This window comes from Halichoerus grypus, chromosome 7 (assembly GCF_964656455.1).
Source record: "Halichoerus grypus chromosome 7, mHalGry1.hap1.1, whole genome shotgun sequence".
In the NCBI taxonomy this organism is placed as follows: Eukaryota; Metazoa; Chordata; class Mammalia; order Carnivora; family Phocidae; genus Halichoerus; species Halichoerus grypus.
In genome coordinates, this window is record NC_135718.1 from 49,337,650 (window position 1) to 49,363,812 (window position 26,163).

The 26,163-nt window shown below is 44.2% G+C and overlaps 1 protein-coding gene across 19 annotated transcripts in view; it reads left to right on the forward strand.

Moving 5' to 3' along the window:
* KCNMA1 (potassium calcium-activated channel subfamily M alpha 1) overlaps positions 1-22,674 on the forward strand; it is a 721,733-nt gene extending 699,059 nt beyond the window's left edge. For 5 of the 19 annotated variants that reach the window (XM_078077542.1, XM_078077544.1, XM_078077535.1 and 2 more), the window contains 4 exons: positions 2,210-2,404; positions 4,253-4,371; positions 5,300-5,524; positions 15,063-22,674. In XM_078077542.1, the coding sequence (XP_077933668.1) occupies positions 2,210-2,404; positions 4,253-4,371; positions 5,300-5,524; positions 15,063-15,087 (564 nt within the window). In that variant the 3' untranslated portion in view covers positions 15,088-22,674. Of the gene's footprint in view, positions 1-2,209; positions 2,405-4,252; positions 4,372-5,299; positions 7,309-7,821; positions 7,851-15,062 lie in introns of those variants that run through there. The other 14 variants (XM_078077543.1, XM_078077536.1, XM_078077538.1 and 11 more) reach the window with 4 other exon arrangements.
* Positions 22,675-26,163: the final 3,489 nt, after the last annotated feature.

The window sequence follows — 26,163 nt, forward strand, 5'->3', positions numbered from 1 at the left end:
AAATGATGCTTTTCCTTTATATCTTAAATACTGTGGTTCCCTTTTAAAAAATATTTATACTGGCTTTTTAAATTTCTCTCTACCGAAAAACAGAGTTGGGTATATGAGGTCGTGAATATTCTGCCGCCCACTTTGCGAGCTGTTAGATTCCTCCTCTTGGTCTTACCTAAAAGGGTAATTAGAGTTCAAAGGCCCTTGTCAAAGTTCTATGCCCAGCACTCATACATTTAATGTGCCCCAATGTTAAGGAGGGGTCTCCTGCTTCTACTGATGTGCCATCTGACTGTAGGGAAGAGGATTTACCTCTGAAAACTTTGGAAATGTTTGTGGGTGTGCCCCAAGGCCACCTCCACTAAAACACACCTCTGGGGGCTCTTGCCATTACTGCTGTCCCATCCCAGGATGCAGGGCCCTGGTGACCTTTGTTGTGTCATTCCTGATTCCAAATAGGGCCTTGAATGGATGCAACTGAGAAGTACAGATTCAAGGATGAAATACATGGCCTTGGTTTGCCCACCCCTTACCCCAAACATAAATGATTTTTAAAAAGGGAAGGTTGAGAATGAGCTGACCATTCCTCTCACCAGCGAGAGCTCGGAGTCTCTACTATTAAGTCAGAAGTGTTTATCAGCGCTTCTCGTGCACCAAGCCCTGCTCTGTGCACCTCACGTGTATTAGTTCTATCGTCCTTATAACCACTCTGTTAATACATTTTACAGATCATGAAACTGAGGCACAAAAATGACAAATAACTTTCCAGGGTCACACAGCTCCTGCGAGGTGAAGCCAGCATTAAACCCACCGCCTGACTCTTTCCCCCTGACTGACCCAGCAACACTTCTCCTGTGCTTGTCCTCGGTCTGCTTCTGTGCCCTGAGGCACATCTGAGCTCCGGCATCTCTGAGACAAGGTTCTCCTTAGGGTCTGACTCCTGAGTAACATTCCTAGTCTCCTTTGCTGTTGGGATTGTCTATCACTCTGGGTGGGTTTTGCGAGTATTTCAAAGAGGAAAGTGAATCTTGCCCCAGGAGCAGCTATCATCTGAACTCAGAAGTCCTCAGGGAATAATTTGCATATGAACTTGATCTTAATGACTGTGCTAATTTTGCGGATGAGAATATCAAAGCCTAGAACCGGTTAGTCAACCTCCCCCAGGACAGAGAACTAGTGCTGGCTACCCGGGACGAGAACTCCTCCTTACCTGGTTTATTCGCCACTACGTTTTGCTCGGTCAAGTGTCTGAGAAATTGCGGAGGTGAAGTGCCGCTGTCTTTCCTAACCCTCTCCCAAAGGTCCGCGCGCCCTCAGAAGCCACGGGCAAACTCTGGTTTGAATTCATTTCACCTGCTTGATTTCTTCTTACCTTGGAAAATGGAATGCAGACCCTTGCTTGAGATTTTTCTCAAATTATGCTGGGTGACAAATGTCTTTTTGAGCTCTTTTATTTGACACCCTATTAATTTTTTTAAACTCCCATTGTTTTGTTCCTGACAGACCTGTTATGTTTCAGATGTGAGACAAATGTACAATTGAGGGAAACTTCTCTAATATGCTATATTTGCCTCAGACTGTTGAGAGGACTTAAAAAGAGAAGACCCAAAGTGTACACACCAGGACATCCTCCCCCTCATAATTTTATCTGGCATATTTAATTGATAGAGATTTCTGGGTTAGATTATTATCAAAGCACGTAGTAAATTGTAGAGCGTGTGGCCTCAATGACTTTCTTGGCATCTCTTTCCAACGCAGAGAGAAGTTTTGCCACTGTTGGGGAAGGCGACTTCCTGGCATAAGGTGACAGGACCTCAGAAGTAGTCGTATGTGGGTTAGCAGCCTGGGCAGGCTGCCATTTTGTGTCACAAGTCCAAAGTCCCTCGGTAGACACGCGGGACAGGAAGAGAGGAAGCAGTATTTGTTTCCCTACTAACACCAATTATGGTAAACACCAACCATTTAGATTTCAGCCCTTTAATGAAAGTTCCCTGAATTGGTTTTTTAAAAGTCAGGCTCTCCTGGCAGAACCAAGTAGGAGAGAAAAGAATGGAATAATTGGAGGCTGCTGTCTTTTCACTTCCCACATAAAATTATTTGAAGAGACAGGCCAGAACTTTAAACAGGCGATCCCAAGAAAAGTTGTAATTTGGATGTCTGTTGTTGCGACATTAGGGTGTTTGCTTAAAGGACTTTTTTCCCCCAACTCTCTCCCCAGACATACTTCAACGACAATATCCTTACCCTGATCCGGACCCTGGTGACCGGAGGAGCCACGCCAGAGCTCGAGGCTCTGATTGCTGAGGAGAATGCACTTCGAGGGGGCTACAGCACCCCCCAGACGCTGGCCAATAGGGACCGCTGCCGCGTGGCCCAGTTAGCACTGCTGGATGGGCCCTTTGCGGACTTGGGGGTGAGTTCATGGCGTAGAGGTCCTCTGAGCCCACTGATTGGGAATAACTTGGGCTGGGTGAACTGGGTGCCGGACAGTGAGGAGCTGGTTACCTGCCTTTTCTGTCTTCTATGGTAAATAACTATGAGGTGATGTTTATGGTTACTGGGTAGCAGGCACTGTGCTTTACATACAGTCATTCATTTTTATTCCCATGGCAATCCTTTGACATAGGTTTTATTATCAGACACTCTAAGGAAATTGAGGCTCAGAAAGAGAGACTGAGGATTGGCCCGATCAGGAATTTGCACCAGGAACCCTGTGCCCTGTGAGCCTGTGCGCTTACTCACTCCCCTAGGTATCTTCTATCATGAGCTGGGAGGCATCAGGTGGTTCCAGCATGCAGCCAAGGCTGGGATCCCCCTTTCCACAGGGTGTTGGCATACTGCAGGGCTACTTCACCCCAAAGGCACATTCATAGCCCATGAGGAGCTTTTAAAAACCACTGATGGCCATGCCCAGTTCCCAGGATTCGGAGTGTTTGTATCTGGGTATGACTCAGGCCTTGGAAATTTTTGAAACACCAACATGCATCTAGAGCCACCGGCCAAACAAATAGCATCTCATGTGGATCCTTTAATGGCTCTAATTCTGGACCTGGGTCTTCGAATTTCTGAGGCTGGGCCCAGTCACTCTTCCCCAGGCCCTCCCTGCCACAGAGGGGATGACCAGTGCCTCCCCTTGGGCCCCATGCACCAGCTGGGTTCACGTACTCTGGCCAAAGTCTGCAGTCTTGACCCTTATTCGCAGCCCTACTCCACCTCCAGGGATTTGCTCAGGGGGTGGAGCCACAAGTCTTGGGGACAGATACATTTATTGCATGAACAACAGTATCTCCCAGGGAAAGGGTCACTTTCTCTGTTTCTTCTGAAACCCTGATGCCAACTTGCACCATATTTTGGTGTGGTAATGGGCAAGGACCTTTGTTAGACTGGGCTCTATCATTGACTTTGAAGGGATAAAGATTTTAAATAATGGTAAGATTTGGCCCCGTTTGTGTTCTGTCATACGGTGCCCATGTGGAAATTCCAATGGCAGAAGGACAAAGGCAGCCACTTTATTCCCAGAGAAGTCATCCTTCAGGGCCCTTCCTGTTCTAACGCCCACCTGAAGCCACCTGGCTGCATGAAGCCAGCATTTCCAAGTGAGTGGGTTTGCTTTCACATTCCACATCAGGCCCCAGACCTTGGAAGGTGACCGTGAACTGATTAGGACTGTGAATCCCACTTATTCAGCCCACAGCTCTCCGCCTCCTGGGGAAACACATTCTCTTCCACCAGTGCCATCTCGGAGGTCTGTAAATTGTGCTTTTCACACAGTCCTTTCCCTGAAAGAGTCTGTCACCATAGTACCTGGTGGGGTCTTTTCTCCTGGCGGTGATTTTAATTATCACTCGAGCAGTTTTGACAACACGGTCAGATCACAGTGATTACAGCTGAGCTGGGGCTAAACATAATCACCATTTCGCAGAGCTGGTTTCTTCTCAGCCAAGCATGCATCTGAGACCTTCAAGCTTTACACCTTCACTTCAAATGAGGGAGAGGCACACTCTCTTTAGGGCTCTCATTGCTACAGATGGAAAACTGGAGAGACCTAGAGGAGAACCCCATCATTAGCTGATCTCTCAAAATGACCAGTATTAGATGTAAGCTGTTAATCACAATGACGTCTTTAGCCTCAGTCCCTTGGGACGGACCCTCCAACTCAGGAGACACCAAAACGAGCTTTCGTGAAAAGGCTCTGTTCCCCCTGGACCTCTACTTTCAGACAAATAAAAATGTTTCTCTCTGTTTTTTTCTTGTCTCCCAGGATGGTGGTTGTTATGGTGATCTGTTCTGCAAAGCTCTGAAAACGTATAATATGCTTTGTTTTGGAATTTACCGGCTGAGAGATGCTCACCTCAGCACCCCCAGCCAATGCACGAAGAGGTGAGTATATTTCCACTCTGCTCTCCCAACCCAAAGGCAGAGACAGAAATACCCTCTCTTGTCCCCCACTGTGAAGGCAAAGGTCTATGTACATGCTCTCAGTATGCAAGTGACTCTGCCCACATTGTATCCAACACTGAGTTTGGAGGTTATGGGAGCGCATCTGACCACCCCCAGCACATCTGACTCCATAGATCTGGAGTGGAGTTGCTTAGGAATTTGCATTTTAAGTTCCCAGGTGATGCTGGTATGTCTGGCTTGAGGACCCACTTTGAGGTGTACTACTATAGAGGAAACGGTGATTTTTTTTTTTTTTTAATCCTGCGATGTGTGTCTGGGATGGTCAGAACATTCTAGAATGAAAGATGCAGTGCACTCCGTGAACCTCCTGAATGCATTTGGGCTACTCAGGATCAGAATTGAACTTGATATTGAATTGAAAGGGGCACGTAGGGGCGCCTGGGTGGCTCAGTCGTTAAGCGTCTGCCTTCGGCTCAGGTCATGATCCCAGGGTCCTGGGATCGAGCCCCGCATCGGGCTCCCTGCTCAGCGGGAAACCTGCTTCTCCCTCTCCCACTCCCCCTGCTTGTGTTCTCTCTCTCGCTGTGTCTCTCTCTGTCAAAGAAATAAATAAAATCTTTAAAAAAAAAAAAAAAGAAAGGGGCACGTAGACCGTAGGCAGCACAGGTTGGTTCTCTATCATAGGCATTAATTCAGCATCTCTGCCAGGGCTTGTGACGGGCCTCCTGCCCTGAGCTAAAGAGAGGAAGATTTAGTTCAGCTTGGAAGGGAATGTTGAAGGCCTTGGACCAGCTAGAAGCCCATCCTCCAGATGCTCTTCAAGACCTGAGGATCCTCTTGGTTCAGAGCAGGGGGAACTCTGCAGCCAGCTCTCCTCATTCTGTGACCCGTTTGCTTTCCCGCGCAGGTATGTCATCACCAACCCGCCGTACGAGTTTGAGCTCGTGCCCACAGACCTGATCTTCTGCTTGATGCAGTTTGACCACAACGCCGGCCAGTCCCGGGCCAGCCTCTCCCATTCCTCCCACTCGTCCCAGTCCTCCAGCAAGAAGAGCTCCTCCGTGCACTCCATCCCATCCACCGCAAACCGACAGAACCGGCCGAAGTCCCGGGAGTCCCGAGACAAACAGAAGTACGTGCAGGAGGAGCGCCTCTGATGTGTGTACCCACTGCCACCGTGTGTGAAACTGTTATCTGCCACTCATTTTCCCAGTGGGTGTTTCCAACAGTAACTTCCCCCCTTTTCCCCTGTAGTCCCCCCCTTTTTTTACACATATTTGCATATGTATGATAGTGTGCATGTGGTTGTCATTTTTATTTCACCACCATAAAACCCTTGAGCACAACAGCAAATAAGCAGAAGGACCAAAAGTTATTTATGATTCTAGGGGGAAAATAACCCAAAGGCATGCTCCAGACATAAATAGCTCACTGCAGGAAGGAGTTCGCAGAGTAGGGGAGAGCCCTTGTGATCCATGTCAGTTATGCAAAGCAAGTTTAGTTAATGTAGAAGAAAAGTTTGTTCTGATTTATCAGGATTATCAGGGTGCTTCGGGTTTTGATTTTGTTGTTGTTTTCCTTCCTTCCTTCCTTTCTTTTTTTTTTTTAATACACACGCAATAATATATACATACACATTTATTTGAAACGAGCAACCAAAAAGCAACAAAAACATATCGATTGTTTCCACTCTCTGGGCTAAAGTCTCACGAAGCATTTAAAAGGCTTTCCCCATTTGTGTAGATGATTATTAAGCACCTGCTTTTATAAGAGAACATCTGAGATTTTTTTACTCACCAGGGCCTTTTTGTCCCAGAGCTCGCTTCCTCTGGGAGTTCGTGTGAACATTTCTACCCTTACTGTGGAGGAAAGAACAGTATGCCATTCGTGGATGTATCAAATTCTAGTCATTTAAGTGAACAGAGGTTTGATTGCCTATTAAATTGTTATTCTGTCTTCTTATGCCATATGACTAGCTATTTTTTTTTTCTTTCACTTTTGACATTTTGGATGAAAAGCCATATGTATCATAAATATCAGATGTAAGTCATTAAAAACTGCCTTCCTGGGACTTTTACATCTTTTAAAAGGTGAATTACTTACCTTATGTACAGAATAAATAATGCTCAGGAAAGAGCGAGTATTTTTCCATGCATTCTCAGGGGACCTTTTTACTCCCCTTTGTTTGATTAGCTAGGGCCCCAATGCCAGGGAGGAGCAAGGGCTGGGGCGTGGTAGAGCGTGAGGAAGGTAAACCCAGCAGCAGATCATGTTTTTCTAGGAGCCGACCTGCTAAATAAATCAAAAGGTAGGGGGGATCGAGCCACAGTTGACTCAATGAAGACAAAAGCTAGCCACCACCTCGGACTGTTGGCACAGCTGCGTGGTGCCGGCTGTCCCAAAGCAGAGAGCTGGTGGGAAGGTTCCTCCTCCCCAGTTTCTTGAACATGGCCAATTCACTTAGGCAGATGAACGACAGCAACAGCTAGCTGCTCCTTGTCGTCAGGAGGTGCGGGAGAAGCGTGCAACAGTGAGCCAAACACATTTTGGTATAATTATTTTTTTTCTTTTGTTTTCCTTCTTTCCTTCCTTTTTTTAACAGTTAGTAAGCATGAGAGGAAAGGTAGAAAAATCCCTTTTTTTCAATATACGGTCGTCAGATGTTTTATGCATGCAAATCGGGCTTTAGGCAGGGCAGTAGTCCTTACAAATCAGCAACCTCCACCGGAACCAAATTCTTGTACGTGTGGACTAGCCCGGGGCTGGTGTATACCGATTTGAAATGCCTACTTAAAAAAATTCCATCAAGCAGAATAGGGGTGGAGGGGAGGAGAAAAATGCCACAGCTATACCATCTCTATAAAGGTGTTTTTATGGTGAATGCTTTGAGTTTAGATTTCAGACCCCCTCTCCCCCCAAGCATGGTAGTTTTGGAGATTTGCTTGCTGTGTGAATTGACAAGCACTTTTACTGACAAAATGGTGAGGCTGAGTCTGAACCTCTGCCCCCATACCAAAGACAGGGCAGTGCAGTATTCAGACCAGGCATGGGGTGGGGCAAAATTGTATACATGTATATTAAAAAGCCCTATGAGTGGAAAAATTTTTTTCAAATTATTTTTGTCCCTATATATATCAATTTCTATATTATGTATAACTATCTTTTTATATAGAACTATATATATATATATATCTGTATATATACACACACATATATACGCATATATATGTGTGTGTATATATATACACACACATATACCCCAGTTTGGGATCATGAAGAGCTTTTCATGCATTCTTTGCAAAGGAGGTTATAAAGTTGTGCCCATAGAACATTTATAACGATAAGAATGTGCCAGTTAAAGTGCTCAACAGGAAATATGACAGTTTAAAAGCATTGTAAAACTCACATAGCTTACTTCTCTCTCTAAAGTGCAACAAGGATGAATAGAATGGGCCAAGGTATGACAATTAATGGTTCTGCATGACCTAGCCACTGCTGGGGGTTTTCTTCTATAACGTTGTCCTTGTGAAAACTTTTGTGAAATTAAAAAAAAAAAAAGGAGTTACAAATTTTATTCTGTTATTGGTTTGTTTATTTTTATTTATATTGTTCTGTTTGTGGTTTTATTTAGTTTGTTTTGCTTTTTTTCTTTTTTCTTTCTCCCCCTTCCCCTCCTCTTCCTTCCCTACTTCTCCTCCTTCCTCCACTTTCTAAATTGCTCAGCGCGATGACGCTATGCTGCTGCTATGCTGGATCCCTTAGAGTTTGTTTTGGTGTTCTTGGTTTTGGGGTTGGGTAATTTTGGGGGAACTTCTCTCCATCTGGCTTGCCTTTAAATCTGCACGTGGCCTCCCTGCCCACCTTGGTACCTTGCTCCAAGTCCAAAAGCATTTTCCCATCAAGAAACCCAGCTTTCTCCACTTCCCCCTCATCAGCACCACCCCAGCCCGGCCCCCTCCCCCGCCATCGGTCTGTCCACATCTCTGTGTTTATCTTGGCAAGACCTACTAAATCAAAGTACGATGCCAGGCGATAAACTTTGCTGGAAAACATTGGCAGCTATTCCATTTGGCAAACCTGCTTCTCGGTTCATATTTTATCCTCCTTTTAATTTAGACCAGGAGGTGTATTAGTGACAAAAGCATTGGTCTCCTTGATGTTTGATCAGTAGGACCCCAAAGGAAAACTGCTCAGTTATGTGTATCAACTCACAGAGCACGCCGTTATCTGGGGCCTCACGACTCAGGCCCTGTGTTATCCACGTCTCTCCTGCCACCTGCCTTTCAGGCACTTGTTACAGCCCAACAAGAGATGGGGCAGATAGAGAGAAGAATTCCAAAAGGCGTTTTATATACAATCTGTTAGCAGCTCTGAATGGATGATGTTGTGACAAGAATGGAGTGGGTACAGACTGTGACATGAGAGGAAACTTTGGAACTTTCCCAGGACCTTGGGTGCACAATTGAGGGTTGACTGTAGCATTTGGCTAATGATACATTCAGTGATGAAAAGGTATCATTATGACCTCTGTTCTATTAGCTGAAACTACTATGTTATACTTTCCTCAATAGAACCAAGAGTCTCCTCCATTGTTTTCCATGTGACTCCAAACTTCCTCATTCCCCTTTCAGGTTCTCTTAGGAGGGAAGCACACAAGGTGCTCAGATTATGTCTCTCCCCTTCCTGCTCCCCATAAAAAAAGAAAAGAAAAGAATAGGGATGAAATAGAAAGGGAGGAAGAAAGAAAGAAAAGGAGAAAAAGAAAGGAAAGAAAGAAAGAAAGAAGAAAGAAAAGAAAGAAAGAAAAAGAAAGAAAAAGAGGTAAAGGGTAGAAAGTGAAAGAATTATTTGAAGAGAAAGTATATACATTTAAAAAGAGCAACAGCTAGAAACTCAATTATCTGTACCGTTCTAGGAGAGAAGAATTTGTAAGCCATTCAGTCCAATTTGCTTTAGGCTGAGAAAGGGCTGAACCTTAAATAAGTGGGTAGACCAGGAGGTGTGGTGAAGCCTTCTCAGCCTCAACACTCACTCGAGATGATGGTAAAATCATCACCATCCCTAAGGACTGCTACCCAGGGTCCTTCCTGAAGCCAGTTCAAATGGATAAAGAGAAAGCTGGACCCTTAGACATAAAATTCTGCCACAACTGGGAGAAGTTTCAAATTCAGTATGAATATTACAGGTTGTGACCCAGAACCTTAATATAAGTGCTCAGTAAATATTCTGAAATAAATTGATCTTAAATATTTTCAGACCTTTCATCATGTTATCAATTATCTTTACTCCCTTGGCTTATCTTTAAAAAAAAAATACAAGAAAGCCTCTGGGTGCTTCCCGATGCTGCGGTGCTGTTGGCACTTTCTCGAGCTTACGGCTGGGAGGGGGAATAATAGTCTTATATGTACAGGGAGACAGAGCCACCAACCGTGCCCCCACCAGCATTGTCAAGATCTCAGATGACCAGTAAAACCTTTGGCTCTTCTTCAGCATGGGAAAAGCCTAAAGGTGTCTGCATCCCAACAGAGACAATTAAATCAACCTGCCAGGTTCCTATAGCAACAGGTTCCTGAAGGATAAAGAGGAGCGTATAGAGACTTCGGGGCCCGTGGAAGTCAAGACAGGGTAAAAATCAGTGTCCCAGTCAGCTTCTTCAGCCCATCCCTGCTTTGTCATAACAAGATGAAGAACAAGCTGTGGGCACCTGTCACTAAACTTGGTTGCCTGTCTCCCACCAGGAGATCGCACATCTCTTGCATCTATTGCATAGGGAGGTGAGGGGGATTATCCCCTGCCACCCGAAAGGGAAGAGTGAAGAGTCTGTCCTTGCACAAAGGCCCCAGAAAAGGACCCCAGAAAAGGGCCGGAGCGGGCAGTTTGCTCTGCCCAGCAAATGGCAGCATTAGACTTTCAGTTAAAAGAGGCAAATAGAGTCATGGCGGACAATTGCAAAGAAGTGTCAGTTTTCATGAATGGAGGCTGCTTTAGTTCTGGTACGGATGGTTTTCATCTCTATGAAATAGCCACACTTTGCTCACAGAGACGGAAGAGGGCAGTATGCATGGGTGGGGTCCCCTGGGGGCCTTGGGGTCTGCCGGGCAGAAGGCACGTGCCAGCCTGCCTCCTGGAATGGTGAGCTGTGAAACCATGCAGCGTCACCTTTGAAGGCTTCAGCTCCTGGTTAGGGCTTACTGTTCTTAGCTGTTGTCTCTAGCCACATGGAACCTTTTCCTTTCAAGCCCTTTCTCTCTAGACCTCAGTTTGTGGTACAGCAGGAAGAGGGCCAATTATTCCAGATACCTTTGCTGTATTATCGTCTCTCCTTTAATGCATTCTTCTCGGGGGAGCAGTTATGTGAAAAGGCTAAATCCCACAGCACTGACAACCCACAGAGCCAGCAAAGAGGCTCAGTTTTCACAGCGCAGCCTGTTTCTCTGCTTGCAGGTACCCAGGCGGTGAGGTCAGCCCAGGTCTGGGGTTCTTATCTCGCACAGCCCACCCTGCCAGGCTCCTCATGGCTTGAGGAAGTCCTAGCTCTTATCCTGGACTCTTCTATCTCAGTAATGGAAGTAGTAATGGGAGACTCAGATGGCTTGTGGGTGGGGTAGGGCACCTATTGAGTACAAAGCCATTATTTTAAGGATACAGGTCCCACGGCCGGGTAGCAACCCTGGACTCCTCAGAAAGAGCACTGGGTCACTCCTTCCTCTCCTTTCCTTCCAAATGAAGATAACCTGAGCAAATCTTCCTCTGTCGTCTCTACTGCCAAAATCCCCATTTTGCAGGCCAGCACCCAAATTTATGACCCTTAGATCTCCACCCCCAGTTAATCTGTGGCCACACTGAAAAGGACCACCCATCCTCACTGTAGCCCTTTAGTACTGAGAATACTCACATTAATGCTAACCTCATACAACAAGCTAATACCTTAGTGCTTACTTAGTGCCAGACTCTTCTAAGCCCTTTACATATAGTAACTCACTCAATCCTCACACAAGCTCAGAGATACAGGCAGTTCGCATCTCTGTTCGAAGGAATCTGTAGGACAGATTTGTTCAAAGTCATCCAGCCAGAAAGTGGCAGAGTGGCATTTAAAACTGGACTATGAACTCTGCCCCTCTGCCGTCCTGGAGGCTGCCATTACTAACAGATGCCAGTGCTCATGTTTACTTACCATGCATCTGGACCTGTGGTGAGTGCTCACCGGCACTAGCCCCTTTCATCCAGACAACAGCGTTAGGAAGATCTGATCACGAGCCCATTTTACAGAAGAGAAACTGTACCTGAGCTCAATTACACAATGACTTGCTTGGAGCCATGCAACTCCCTTGTGAGACCCCAGATCCCTTTGACCTTGCCCTCCTGCCCCACGCCATCTCCCTAGCCCATGCCTCCCTGCCAGTCCGTGGTGGAGAGCCCATGACCCGCCTGGTCTCCATAGGTGCCTTCTCCCATCGGCAGTGCGCCGGCTCTTTTAGAAGCATCTCTCTGCCGTCAATGTCCGGGTTTCGTCTCGTGCTACTAGCCCACTTGCCAGAGACTGCCACGCCTCCTGTCCCTGATCCCGACAGGTCACACACCACCCTTGCAGGGATGACGTCATGCTTAGCAGCCTCGAGAGGCTTGTTAACAAATGGGGCTGTTTTACTCTGGCAGCTAGGAGGCCCTCACAGCCAGATCCATTGCCCTTCTCATCTTAGGGACAAAAACGAAGCTCCCGGAAATTTTTCTGGCCTGTGGGATGAAGCAGGGAGAGGAGATAAACTCAGGGATTTGGGTTTATCCTGGACCACTTCAGCACTCATTTGAATCCCTTCCCTGAGTATTCTTTCTCATGGCCAATGTTGTAGCCTCCCATTGGCACAGTTTCTTCTTTGGAAGGAGAGCTTCAATAAACCAAAGTGTCATCGTCATACTTCAAGCACTCTCTGTCGAAGCAAATGACTGACGATCGTTAAAGTGTGTGTTCCTCTGATGCCCTTTGGGAGAATCTCTTCGTAAAATACCTTTGCCCCTGGATATTTTACTAGAATACTCAGAGCACTAGTATATTTCCATTTTCTCAACATTCTATCCAATCAAGTCTCCAACAACTTATATATTTATATCTTATAAGGCACCCAAATTAAAAAGCCTGTTTCTCAGGCATAATGAGAACCTCAACTCATCTCCAGGATGTGCTTGAACACAACTCCTTCTTGTGTGGAAGCTGAATGGCCAAAACGCAGAGGCCACTCTGCATAGCTTTTCTTCAAAAAGTGTAGGTGGAAAGAGAGAACGAAGCTTAAATGGGGAAATAATGCTCTTTTTTACCGACAGCAGAAGGAAATTGATATTCTCTCTGCCGAGAAAGGTCAAAATGCCAACTTTGAATTGAACTGTAAAGACTAAATTCTGAACAATTATTCTCTGCAGCAGTTGTAAAAATTTCAGCAAATTGCAGCTGTCTTAGGTCTTTTGCCCAAAAGACCTACTCGTTTCCATCGGCAGAGTTCAGTTTCCTTTCCAACCTGGCATGTCCAACCTAGCACTAAATCCCTTCGCACAATCAGTCCCCACAGCGGCTCGGCCAAAACCAAGGGCAGCTCAGGCAAACAGCACAGACGCCCCGTTCCGCTCTTCTGAAAATCAGCTTTACACATAAACCATTGGAAAAAGTCGTAGTTTGAAATTGTTTCAGCGGCCTGGCAATGCTTTTAAAACATGATAACCATCACACTCTACTCCTCTCTGAAAGGTTAGTTTAATCGTAGATCACAAAAAATTGGTTTCCACAAATGCATAATGGTTCATCTATGTCACACTTGAACTAAATGGTTTTTTAAATGGAGCTGAAATTATTTTGATGTGTACACAGTCCTGGATTTCTATACAACCTTTTTTAACCAGTCCATCAGGAACCTTGCCTCTAAAGCCTCATTAATAATTCAGATGTGCTGATGACTTTAAAAGATCTATGGAATTGAAGCTTAGGAAAAAAAAAAAACTCTGCTTGACAAAAAGATAAATGAATGTAGAAAGAAGCTGTAGGAGTCTGGCAAGCTGTAGATCATCTCAGAACAGATTGTAACTTTATCATTCTGTCAGGGGGAATAATTTAAAGCACTTAATCAGTTAGCTTCACTGTGAGGATGTAGCATTATGAATTCCTATCGTCCAATCTGTTCAAATCAAAGTGAACTTAATTATAATAGGTGAGAGAGCCAGAGCAGGAGAAAGGGGAGTGGAGAATGATCCGAGAGACGGTAGTTTCTTGGGGGTAAACCGAGCTGCCGAACAAAGGGTAGTGAGCAAGCTCTCACCGAGGCACACCCCAGCTCCAGGGACAGTGTTTACACTGAGGGCTCAGACTTGACACAGCAAGAGAGAGGACGCATCCAGGAGAAACAAGCAGAGCGGTTATGAACTGATGGCAGATGCTGAATTTATAGATCATTAGCCTATCAGACAGACAGACGTACAGACGTAAAAACACGCACGTGCACCTACATATACTCTTCCATCAAGCCAGGTGAGCAATTTTGGTTAATGTATCAGTCCAGGACCACTGACAAGGCAGTTGTGACTTGTTCTGATAAGCAGAAATGAGGCCATTGTCTCTAGAGCCGTGGGTGTGCCTGAAAGCTTTCCCCCTTTTTCTTTTCTTTTCCTAAGGCACTAATATGATTCCCAAATTAGAATGTCCTATTTTCCCAATCTCTTCATGTCTGTACACATGGCTGGTTATCCAGAAAGTTTCAATCCTAGAAAAAGGCAGGGGCGAGGCCCGAGTCCTGTAAAATAGCACTGAAATGCTGAGAGGATGCTAGGCCATTTTCTCCCATTCCCCCTCCCCCCTCCCCCCCCCCCCCAACGCTCTGACTCAGCATTCTCTCAGCCATCTCTGTATTTAGGGTGGAAATGAAATGCCAAGACTTCGTCGAGCTCCCTTGTCAACAGCTCGGGTTATTATAGTCGGTTAAGATATTGCCACTAGGAATTCTTTTCATAACTTTATACCAACACAGAGTTTTCTTTCTTGAAATAAAAGCCATCTCAAAATCATCTTCAAACTTTGGTTGCTATTCTGATTTTTAGTCTCATTGCCCAGCAAAATCTGTGGGCTTACTTTAAGACCCTCAAAACTGGTGGCAAAAAAAGAAAAAGAAAAAAAGAAGAGTGGCATATTGAGTATAACTTTAAGTACGTCTGTTACAAACAAAGCCAAGTAGAGGTTGAGAGGAGGAGATGCTAGATCACTGACTCTGTGTCAAGGACAATGTCCCTCATGTTCCACTCAAATCAGTGAACGTGCAAATCTTTCCTCAGGCACAATGTTCATGCCCAATATTTGATTCAGCATCTCCTTCCCACCAAAACTTTCCAGGCCACTAAAGGAACCCCAGAGAACATTGCTAGAGTTCCTCTGCCAACCCCTCCTTATTCTCAGAGGTCCACCCACAGTGCCTCCAAGTCCCAAGGGTGCATTGGTCATCACTTGCCACAAGCTGCAGAGGTGTCCCACGTTCTGGGGTTCTCCCTACACCGCACTATCTCTTAGCAACTACTCACCGTCAGCTTCTATCGATTACATTTTTGCATTTTTTCAATGAACTTTCCAAAGGCTTTACCCTAGGACTAATTAAACTTCTCATTTCTCCTTCTTGTTCTCTATCCGTTTTGCCCTTTAGCAGAAAAGAAATGGTTTACAGATGAACCGGATAATGCCTATCCCAGAAACATTCAAATCAAGCCCATGAGTACCCACATGGCTAACCAGATCAACCAATATAAATCCACAAGCAGCTTGATTCCACCAATCAGAGAAGTTGAAGATGAATGTTGACTCCCAGGAGACCAGAACTATTTTTTTAAAGCCTGACAAACTTCATAAATGGTGATGTGACTTTTCTTCCTCTTACATGCTGAATCACTGGTGGAAACGTTAGGATAAGCGAGAATTGCAAGAAAAATAAAGTAGACAGATCTTTCTCTTTGTCTGCCTTGAATATTGCTTCCATGTATTTTGGAAAAGAAAATGATTTCATTTATAAATGAACATACTAAAATAGTCATGTATAGCCTCTAGCATTTTAAATTATTTTTATTTATTAGAAAGAAAATATATTTTTTCTTTTTTTTTTCATTGTCAAATATCTTCCCTATATCTAAACAATGCAAAATCAACATGAGTAAGTGGCCAGACTCCTTAATACGTATTTCTCTTCTTTCTCTCTTTTCCTTTGAGGAGAATGATGGTCACCACCACAATTAATTGTAATGAAGGGCAATGGATTATTAAAACAATTTAGAAATGGTCCAATGATGTAAACATGTATTTTAGTAAATTCATAAAAGAAGACAAAAGGGGGCAGGTGAATTTCCTGGATGGGTGTGTATCTTAGCTGCACTGACACCAGCTCTTAATAAATGGAAACTTATTTATTTTCTCAGTTGAAAGTCATATTTTTGTAGTTTTAGTTTTCATTCTGTATTGCTCATCCCTTTGTTCGTATATTTGAAGGGAAGACCTTCTTACAGCTTTTCTACAATTGCCAGATGAGGTTTATCCAGCCAACGAATGGTGCCAGGAGGGTTGTGAGCATGCCTGGGACGTAGAAGTTGAGGACCAGATGCACACGAGATATTGCTCTGTTTGTTGTGCGAATGGTGGGGACTCCTCCATGCTGTTATGCTTCCCATTTCCTATGTCTAACCCACCCATGCAAGTACAGGAATTTCAACTTTGGAAGGGTCTGTTGGACTCTTTCCCCATGCCCCAAGTCTCAGAGCTTTTAGCCTGAAAGTTCGTAAATGCCGGTGGATAGTTTCACTTCACAATAGGATATGATAACGCATTCGTTTTTTCACTGAGTTTTTGTTTAAAAGCCAGAAAAATTTCCACGACCAAGGAGACTACTTTTGCCCAGATTTTATTTGTTTTTTTCAGGCTTTCCTTTAGTTGCTGGGACAGAACATACAAACTTGCTGCAACTGTGTAAAACATAATAACGACAAAAGGAAAGCAATGAATGCACTCAATACAGACTGTTAGAAAAGGCCTTTGAAAATGACCAGCAATGAAATCAAATGTCTCAGCCACTTCCAACTGTGCTCAAAGATTTTTCTAGCCATCAGACACAATTACCAAGTCTCAGCGCTCTGCCGTGGCTTGCATGCTCCGTGTCTAGTCGTCCCGCCAACTGTTAAGTTCCAAACGATTTAGCAAATCTTTCAACTTCAAAATGATCAATCTTTTATACAGTCATCAGGGTCTATGGAGAAGCATGGATGTGATAGTGATTTTTCTTTTCTTAAAAATGTAAACTGTGGACACTTGAAGAAACCAAACTTACCAAAATATCCCCCCAAAGTCCCATGATATCTCTTCCATTAATTCTTTAGGCCATGACCCTGTGGTACTTAGGATATTAGTGCAAATCAGATCAGAGCCAAGCAATGAAATCACCATGAAAACATACTAAGTACTCCAATGACCAGTGTAGGCAAAATGAGCTTCCATCCCTGTCTACTCGCTGCAGAGCCCATGTAGTTGTGCTTCCACCTTGTAGGCGCCGTCCTGAAGTGATTTGTCAGACTGTGGTTACCCTGTTGTCACATTTTGTAGAAGTAGTTCTATAAAAGTATTGTGAATATAATGTACGTCCAAAATTGGATTGTTTAAAAACTACTTATAACCCATCACTAGTCTACACAGCGGACTAAAATGACGTCAGCTGTCTATATTCAGGCTTATGAACATTTCCTGGTTTCCAACAGAAGCAAAACGGGTCTGTGGGGGTGAATCCCTAGTTTGGATTTCACAACTTTCCTGAAAGCTAGGCCTTCTTCTACATAATGATTTTGCACTGGGGTCACCTTAGTACGTTCATATTAATCCACGCTCTTCTTTCCTTCATGAACCCTGGTGGGCTCTTCTTCACGCTTCTTCCTGATAACCATTTCTGAATTTGTCCTAACTGTTTGGTGTCCTCTGGCAGGTGATGGTGGCCACCTAAATGATCTTCCCGTAGAGAAACACAGTGTCCTGTGCCTCTCGAACCCATCTCTCCATACCAAGTCAGTCTGAAAACACAAGGTCAACTCCATGACCTGATTGACTAGAGATTTGAATCTAAACTCCTTTTCTTTTCTTTCTTTTCTTTTCTTTTTCTTTTTCTTCTTCTTTTCCTTCTTTCCATTCAATTATTGCTGAAAGAAAACTTTTTTTTTCCTTTAGACCAAAATGGCTAAAATGGCTTCTTATAGCAAAGGGCCGCCCCAAAACTAATTGGCAGGAATCTATTTTCTTCTACGGTAGAGCAGCAAGCTCATGCTGTTTTGCTTTTGATAATGAATTCAATAACAATTCAATAATAAATTGTTCTGAGACAGAAAATAAAAATGAGCTTTTTTTTTTTGAGGAAGTATGCAAAATGGTTGGTGGCTCCTTTAGCAAAAACTGGTGCCTGGTAGGGTCAAAGTGACATGAGAACAGAAACAAGATTGTAAGACACTGAAGAGCTCCAGCCAATGCTATAGAGCTTCCTGATTAGTTTCTATGTGTTGATCTCTCTGGCCGGGAAGAGGTCATCTTTCGACCCCACTGTGGTGGACCCGTTCCCATTTTTCTGACTAAATTAAGCATAGACCAATGATGGTCATCATCGGTACTGCCTGTCTTTTAAGACTATGATCTCCTGTCCCAGTTTAGGGTTCCAGAAAAGTCCTTACCCAAACTAAAGACTCTTGGGTGCTTTGGGAATCCAAGACTCATCAAGAGGCTATTTAAAAAGCTGAAAGCACGTATTTACAAAGACATCATCACCATCATCATCTTTCTTATTAAGAAAAGTTTTACTTTTATCTAAGCAATTTTATATTTCAAAATATCACCTTGAACCAATATAAAAGACTTTAAATATAAGTGATTGTGACTAAGGCATGTTTGGGAACACCCAGAGCTCTCTCCTTTCAAAGGTTGGGGCATCTTATGATGTATTTTGTACAGAATGTAATTAAAGACTTAAAACAACAGGGGATTAAAACTATTTGGTTAGAGTTGGAAAAGGGGGAAACTGAGAAAGCATAAGAAAATTGGGGATTATTTTCATGTTGAAAGACGAAAGAGTGCAACTTCCTTACTTGTGGCTTAAGAGTGTTCAAGAGCTACATCTGCAAATAACTAGCTATGCACTTTGAGAATGTTTGTGAAACCCTCAGAGTCCCAGGGACCTCATTTGTAAATAAAAGTGATTCACCTAAATGGCCCTACGGTGCCTTTCAGATCTGGGAAGATCTGAGCTAGGTTAGGAGTGGGAGCATGGGTACAGCCCTTGGAAAAAATCTTGTCCTGTGCTGGAATGATAGTCCTCTTGCTGCAGCACCCAAGCAGATACTCCTGAGAGTGGTGCGCAGTTTCTGCTCTGGACACATGGAAGCTAGGTTCATGCCTCTGCCTCATACTTTGGAGTCTCCTTAGGTTCAAAATGCAATTTCAAAATTCAGGTTCTCCTGGGTCATATCAGGTCAGATTTTTCTGTGTGTTCCTAGTGTTTTCTTCTCCATTTCAGCCTTGCCTGCCCCTTTTCTTGGCTCCAAGCTCAGTTCCAGTCAATCCCTTCATCACTAACCCATATCTCCACTTTTCAATATGTAGTTAGTCTCATGACCCCTAGATTCCTGTGATTTTTCTTCATTTTTATTTCCACAGGTGGATCTGGGCTTTAGGAAGCAACCCATCTTACTTCTCACTTCATTTCCTGTCCCGTTTATTCGATTTCTTTTCTTCCATTAGTACACTCTCTCTCTGTTACTTACATTCATAAGTCTAATTTGACCTATCATTCTTCATTTTCAATGGGAGCCTCAGTAAAGAAAGAAAGGAAGGAAAGAGCAAAAAGAGGAAGAGAGGTAGGAAGAGAGAGAAAAAAAAGAATATCAAATCAATTGATTTGATCATGAGCCTACTCATAGGAGACCAAGCAGATCCATTCAAGTTCGACATGGCATTCTATTGCATAATCTGTCCATTTTGTCTTCTGTCCCTATAGTCTGTCTATTCTCTATTCTGTTCCTCTTTGTGGTCTTTGAAATGGTGGTAAAATCACTGTGGTCCTTCAAAGGACTTTACTATTTATAGAGCTTGACTCATCCTCTTTAAAAAGCAGAGGGAACTGAGATTTCACTTATAACTCATCTGGTAAATTCCCTTTCTGCCCCTCCCCTACTTACCCCAGGTTCCCAAAGTGCATTTACTTTTCTATCCAGCAGAGATGATTTGGCACTTAAATCCCATGATCATGTAAAGTGGTGATATGGCCCTTTGGATTTATTAATGAGAGAGTAGTAATTAGAAATGATTTCCAGCCAGTTTGTACGAGCATGGCCATATTGGTTTTTAAAGTGAAGTCAGCCCTAGTTGCTTGTTGCCCATGCAATACCAGTTGTTCATATTTTAAAAATTGCCATAAAATAAGACAGTTCAGTGTATACTTTTATCCTTAATTTTATTTCCCAAGGAGCTACAGAGCCTAATTTGCCATTGCTCTGGCAAGCTCACTTGGAACACGTCCAGAGGGAAAGGAGCCTGTGTGCCCCGAAGCAGCAATCCGTTAGCTGAACAGCTGAACACCAGTTAGAGGTGTACCACAGCCTCATGTGGTTAGACTGGGGGAGGAATGTTGAGTTAGACTATCTGTACCAGACCTTCCTTTTTTGCCTCGTTTTTTGAAAAAGGGCCTGAGACTTAACTATCTAAAGACAGGCCAAACCAGGACATGCATCTGGGAGCTAGGAAGAAAGAACAAAAACAAAATGATATAAACAGCAGTTTCAAGCACCATCAGCCAGGTGCAGGTATGTGGTGGCAAGAGTTAGTGCTTTGGGTGGAAAGGAAGGAGAGGTTGCATTGAATTATATGGGTTGGGAAGATCACAGAGTGATATATTGCTTGATGGGTTTTGGAGGTATTTTGGTGGGAAATAGATGGCTGGAGAAATGTAGAGAATGAAGGTGTTCCAGGATGAGGCGACTTAATGGGCCATGGCTCATTGGTGAGAATGTGATTTCAATACATAAGCCATTTTGTCTCTGGTGACACGATCCTGTAGGGGAGCTGAAGAAATCTAAGATGAGACATTAGGAAATAGTCTGAAGGGCCAAGCCAAGAGGTCGAGACTTGATTTAGAAAGCCATGGAAAGCCACTAAAAGTTTTAAACAGAGTGATGAACACCAATGCCTGAGCGTTTTTTAGGTTGAAAGTTTTGAGATGTCAGTTACTCCTGGAAGTCATCAGAGCGCATGTGAAAAGCTAAACATTTTTCTCAGCTGCATGGAGTTCTCAAGGGTGCACATTCAAAGTCAAAAAGAGTATATGAAGCACCTACCTTCCTCAGATAAGTGTTATACTAGCTGTAGAAGTTTAGTTGGAGTTGTAGAGACTGGTGTGTGGATAGGGTGTTGGGGCAATGACTGGTTCTGGAAAGGTTCTTTGCGAAAGAAACACTGACTTTGGAGCCCAAGGGAAGAACCATGTGGAGGAATAGGAAAGAAGAAAAGAAGACAGGAAGGGGAGCCAGCAAATGTGGGCAGCTGAGCAATGTTGTACTGGATTCATTCAGAGTAAAAGCTGAGAGCTTTCCTTATGGGAAGACCTTGCAGGCAAAAGCAGTGGGCAAGCGGAGCTGGGGAGAGGCTTCCAGCAGGCCCTGTGGATTTGGAAGTCAGACCCATGGAGGTCCTTGTAAAGTGGGGAGCATGGCTGAATCTTCCAAAGGAGGAAGCATAGGTCTAGAAGGCCATCTGGCAGAAGACTCTTAGGGGGCTACAGCCATATTTATAGGGGCTAAATGGAACAACATAAGTAGATACTCTTGGGATAGGAGATCCAGGGTACTCCAGAACTAGGAAAATGGCAAGCAAGAGAGGGAAACTCTAAGAAAGAAAGGGTGGGTCATCTATGGGGTTGGAGATGAAGGGTACTGGAGGGGATGACTCAGAAGTGAAAGGACTCACTTGATAAGGGCAAGGACTTTGTTATTTGTCTTTATCCCCAGAGCTCGTCACGAGGCCTGGCTCAGGCTGGGCTGTCAGTTGACCACCTTGTGTTACTTTGGACTCCATGGGAAATGCAGGGTGGGCAGATCTTCTAGGTCACTGACACTCTTCCTGGAGAAGGACTCAAAGGAGAGGGATCTTGAGGTGGGCCTCTTCTTTCCCCTCCCTGTTCATGTCACTCCATTATTCTTCTTCCCCTCCCGAACAATGCACACACTGGAAGCCTTGGTTTCAGCATTCTTAGAACAAATGTGACAATCACTTTGGTTTGGTGGCTTTTTTGGGCAGGCAGCAGGAGGAGAGAGGTTTTTTGGCACGGTGGAAACTGACCTGAATTTCTAGGTAGATTTTAAGCTTAAAAAAGTTTCCTTTGGTCTGCTTATCCCCTTGAGGACATCTGTGTTTCTTCTCCTCCACCTTGCTCTTCAGCAGAACAGGGACAAAAGTGACCCCAAAGCTCTCCAGGTTGCCTGCCTTAGGTTGCATGGCTGGGTTGGCTGTTCAGAATCTTAGATGGGAATGTACGCACGGCAAGGATGTGCGCCTGCCAGAGCAGACCAGAGCTTTCCTCACACGGGATTCAGGGTCAGTGTGAGAGGCAGCCAGCAGGTAAGGGATTCCCGCCAACAAGGTTGACAGAGCCCCCCTTCTACACTAAAGCAAAGCCTTGTTCCCCCAGAGCAGCCTGCTCCCTTTCTCTTCCTTCCGCTAAGTACAGCCGGAGACACATTTGACCAGAACTGCAACATTTCAGACATAAACCCAACTCGGCCTGGAAATCCTAATTAAAAATGTTCCATTCCCAGGTGGCACAGTCGCAATCTGCCTAAAACTTCTGGCCCACATCCCACCCCCCAGATGCTGAGAAAGAAACCTTTCCCCACTTAACACCGAAACCTGCACTCAATGTTTCCTCAGGGGACAAAGAAAAAAAAAGTACACTTCCACAGAGGTCAGCCTACATGTTCATTAAGGAAAAAGAGCGTGGCTTATTCATCTGTCTTTCAAACTTTGCTTGTCGGCATTATGATTACGATTATGATTATGATTAATTACTGCGACTGAACAGGAACTGGAGGAGAGAATAAATGCCGGTGCTCTGAAATGATCTACCCAACTCTGTCGTCTGTAATAACCAGTGATAACTCTCTTGTCTTGTAAAAAGGGTTTGTACATAACTTGTACATGGTTTCATTTTGTATTTTTCGCAGATTAAAAATTTATGTATTTGTGTTCTAAAACAACGAGTGTGCTTTGTGTTTCTGTAGCCTCCATGTCTTTGGGGGATTTTTTTGGGGGTGGTGGTGGTGGCAAAGTCCCCAGGTTCCTGTCAGATGACTTAGCTCTCTTGGATGAAGGCAAAGTTGTGGACTGGGCTTTGCCTTTCTCTTGGGCTTGCCTGTCTATTGCCCTTCCAGCTCCAAGTGCAAACAGACCTTTACTGGTGCAAGGAGGCTGTCAGTGGGCGGCAGCCCAAGGCTACAATGGACAGTGGCTGAGAGGGAGAGCCCCTGTCACTAGACGTGCTACCTGAGAACCCTTTAGGGCCACGTCATGGCCGGTGGGACCACAGGCTCCTGCAGCGGTCTCCCGCAAGCAAGACTCTAAAGACAGAGAGGCAGCCTTCAAACAGGCCCTTGGAAAGCTAGAACACTCCTCTCCTCAGCCACCTGCTCCCAAGCTGACTATCCTTTCTTGACATCTGCACAGTGAAGCAACGTTCTTTCCCCCTGCATTTCAGTGATCAAAACCCAGGACAACCTACTAAAGTTTTGACTCATCTTGCCCGCACTCACCCCCAACAGCGCAATAAATGAAACTTTGTCTCAAGACAGAAGAGGCCTCTTAAAAATGAGCACTGTGGTTTCAGGGCCATGATTTAAATCTTCAGAATCCTGTGAGTTGAATTCTTTGAGGGAGGCTGGGCTCCCAAGATTAAGGCTGGTCTAGCCTGGAGGAAGGGAGGGAGCTGGAGTGGGGAGAAAAACCATCCAAGTTATATGCACGTAATGTATATAATGTATTGGCACCTAATATATTCTAGGGATTACTTCATTGTTCATCAGCCAAATATTTACTAAATAGCTAATATGTTCACATTCCTCTACTGGGAGCTGCGGATCCAACAGTGAGTAACACCATGATCCCAGTCTCCAGCGTGAGAAGGGATGGAATCAAGAGATAAATAGGTAATAGTCATGTATTAAAAACTGATCCAGAGGGGTAAGCATGATATGCCGTTGGGAACACATAAGAGGCATGCAATCATTTGAAGAACAACCTACCAATGGATTGATACTTTCAAAAACAAATCCCTGTTCTACCTAAGCCAACACCGGCCCAAACCAGACCTTATTCACGGGGTCAGCAAGAGCAGGTTTACCTCTCAGGATGTGCCAATTCCTGCCAGGCTCTGCACTTCAGCTTTTCGACTTGCCTTCTCCAATATTTGCTAACAAATCTGAATGTTGTTGGGGAGAGTGTAATTGCAGAGCATATGGTCCCCATTAGTTAGGCAAACTCCACTGCCAAATCCGGCTCCGAGGAAGGAGCCTGCATAAAAGATGAAGTATTAGGAAAGATCGACAGTGACAGAGAAAGCAAATAAAAGAGATGAGACAGTGAGTTACAAAATAGCATGCTCGGCATACACAGCACAATGAATGTGGAACATATTTTTCTATTTGTTGCAAAAACAATATATGTGAATTTGTGCTAAAATCTCCCTGTAGCAAAAATCAAAGTAGACCATTCACCAGAATCAATGTTAACTGCTTTACAATGTCAGATAAGATAGATTCTGCCTTGGAGAAAAACTGGGGGGAACAGAATAGACAGTGTGCAAAAGAAATAAAGCATGAACAATATCAAAATGTAAATACCGGCATAAGCACTATTTTAAATGTTAATGGACCGGGCCTTTGAGAGAAGGAACAGAATCTCATGCTTACTAACTTTTCACAGTCAGGGAGCCTGGAAACGTAAGCTAAAAATCAGAGATAATAGGTCCCCCAAGACCTGGGGAAGATGGCTGGGCAAGGTGGGAGCATGGGGCGTCAACTGGGCAGAAGGCAGTCTCCCTGCCCAGTCCAGCTTCTGAAAATTGCCAAGGAAGCAGGGTGGTGCTTGAGCCCAGATATACCCTGGTAGCATGGCCTCCTCTTTCCAAACTGCTAATGTGGGGCTTTCGCACCCACTGCCCACCTCATGCTCCTTGGTTTACTCTCTGGTCTAGTTATTTCACCCATACCTAACTCGACGGATTTTTTTGAAAAGCTATTTACCGTAATCTGGTCTTTCAAAAATAACCAACTTTGTATAGAATCAACAAACTCTGAAGTACTTCTGTTTCTTTGGCTAGCATACTATTTAATTAAATTACATACTGCAGTAACAAGTACAAGTGTTTAAACAAGCTTGGGACTGCTGGTCAGCTTAGCTGGTGGAAGCACAAGGAGCAGGCGTAAAATGTCAGTGCACCATGGAAAGCAGCGAGCCTGTTCCCAGAGGGATGGAGAGAGAGCGTCAGCTAACTCAGCTAGTTGATAAGTCCTGCAGAAATGGTTGCAGATATCTATCAATGAGGGATGAGTTAAGTGGACTTATTCATCCAGTCCATACAATGGAGTACTAGGCACCCAGTAAAAAGGATGAGGTAGATTTATGTATATTGGGGTTGGCAAATTCGTCTCTGAGGCTAAATGTAGCCTGCTACCTGTATTGTAAATGAAGTTTTATTGAAACACAACTACGTCCATTCATTATGTATCCTCTATAGCTGATTTCCTGCTGAAACAGCACAGATAAGTAATTACAAGAGACTGGATGGTATGTAAAGCTGAAAATATTTACTATCTCACCTTTTACAGAAAAAGTTTGCTGATTCCTGGCCTATATTGCATACAATGAAAAAATATAATGTATATTATAATCCTACTTATGTTAAATGAGTAGGCATGTGTAAATTCACTAAAATTTGGAAGGAAATAGGTCAAACTATAAACAGTGATTTTCAAGGTAGGGCAAGAGTGGAGGGGAAAAATTATAAGACGTATGAGAGGCTTTTGCTTTCACTTTACATTTCTGTGTTGTTTAAGTTTGTGTAGATTACGCATGCATAACTATTATCAGGAAAAATGCTTAAGATACTTCTTTTTAGGAAAAATGAATAATTAAGGGCCAGTGGTCACAAAGACCATTCTAGGGCTCTGTATCTCACTGTTCCCTAATTCTAAGTGTCCTGTGCACAGCGAGCAAGCCTGAGACACAGGGACGTTTTCTCTGCTGCTCTGAGTTTGTCACAAGTGTTAAGCTCCGGACCTGCCTGGCTAGCAAGCACGTGTTTCCTCCCACCTTAAACTATTGTTCCTGTACTTGCACGCCCAGCACCAACACAGTGCCCTCTGCACACCTGCAGGAGGAGCCGTGGGACTGAGCTGCCCAAGTCCAGCTCCAAGGCTGCCCTTCTCCATAGGTCTCAACTGGGCAGGTCTGGATCATGGGCTTCTACTGTTTTACACAGTCTTTTTTAATCAAGGCATCTCCCCAAGGAAGCATATGCCTTTCAAGGATGTTTTTTTCTCCATTAACTAGTGAAAATGAAAATTAACTCGTGAATTATAATAGAACGTGTATACTAGTCACACACATTTTAAAAATAAGAGATAGGTACACAGCATGAGTAATCCCCTCCCTTGGTCTATCTTAGTCACCCAGCTCCCTTCCTTATAGAC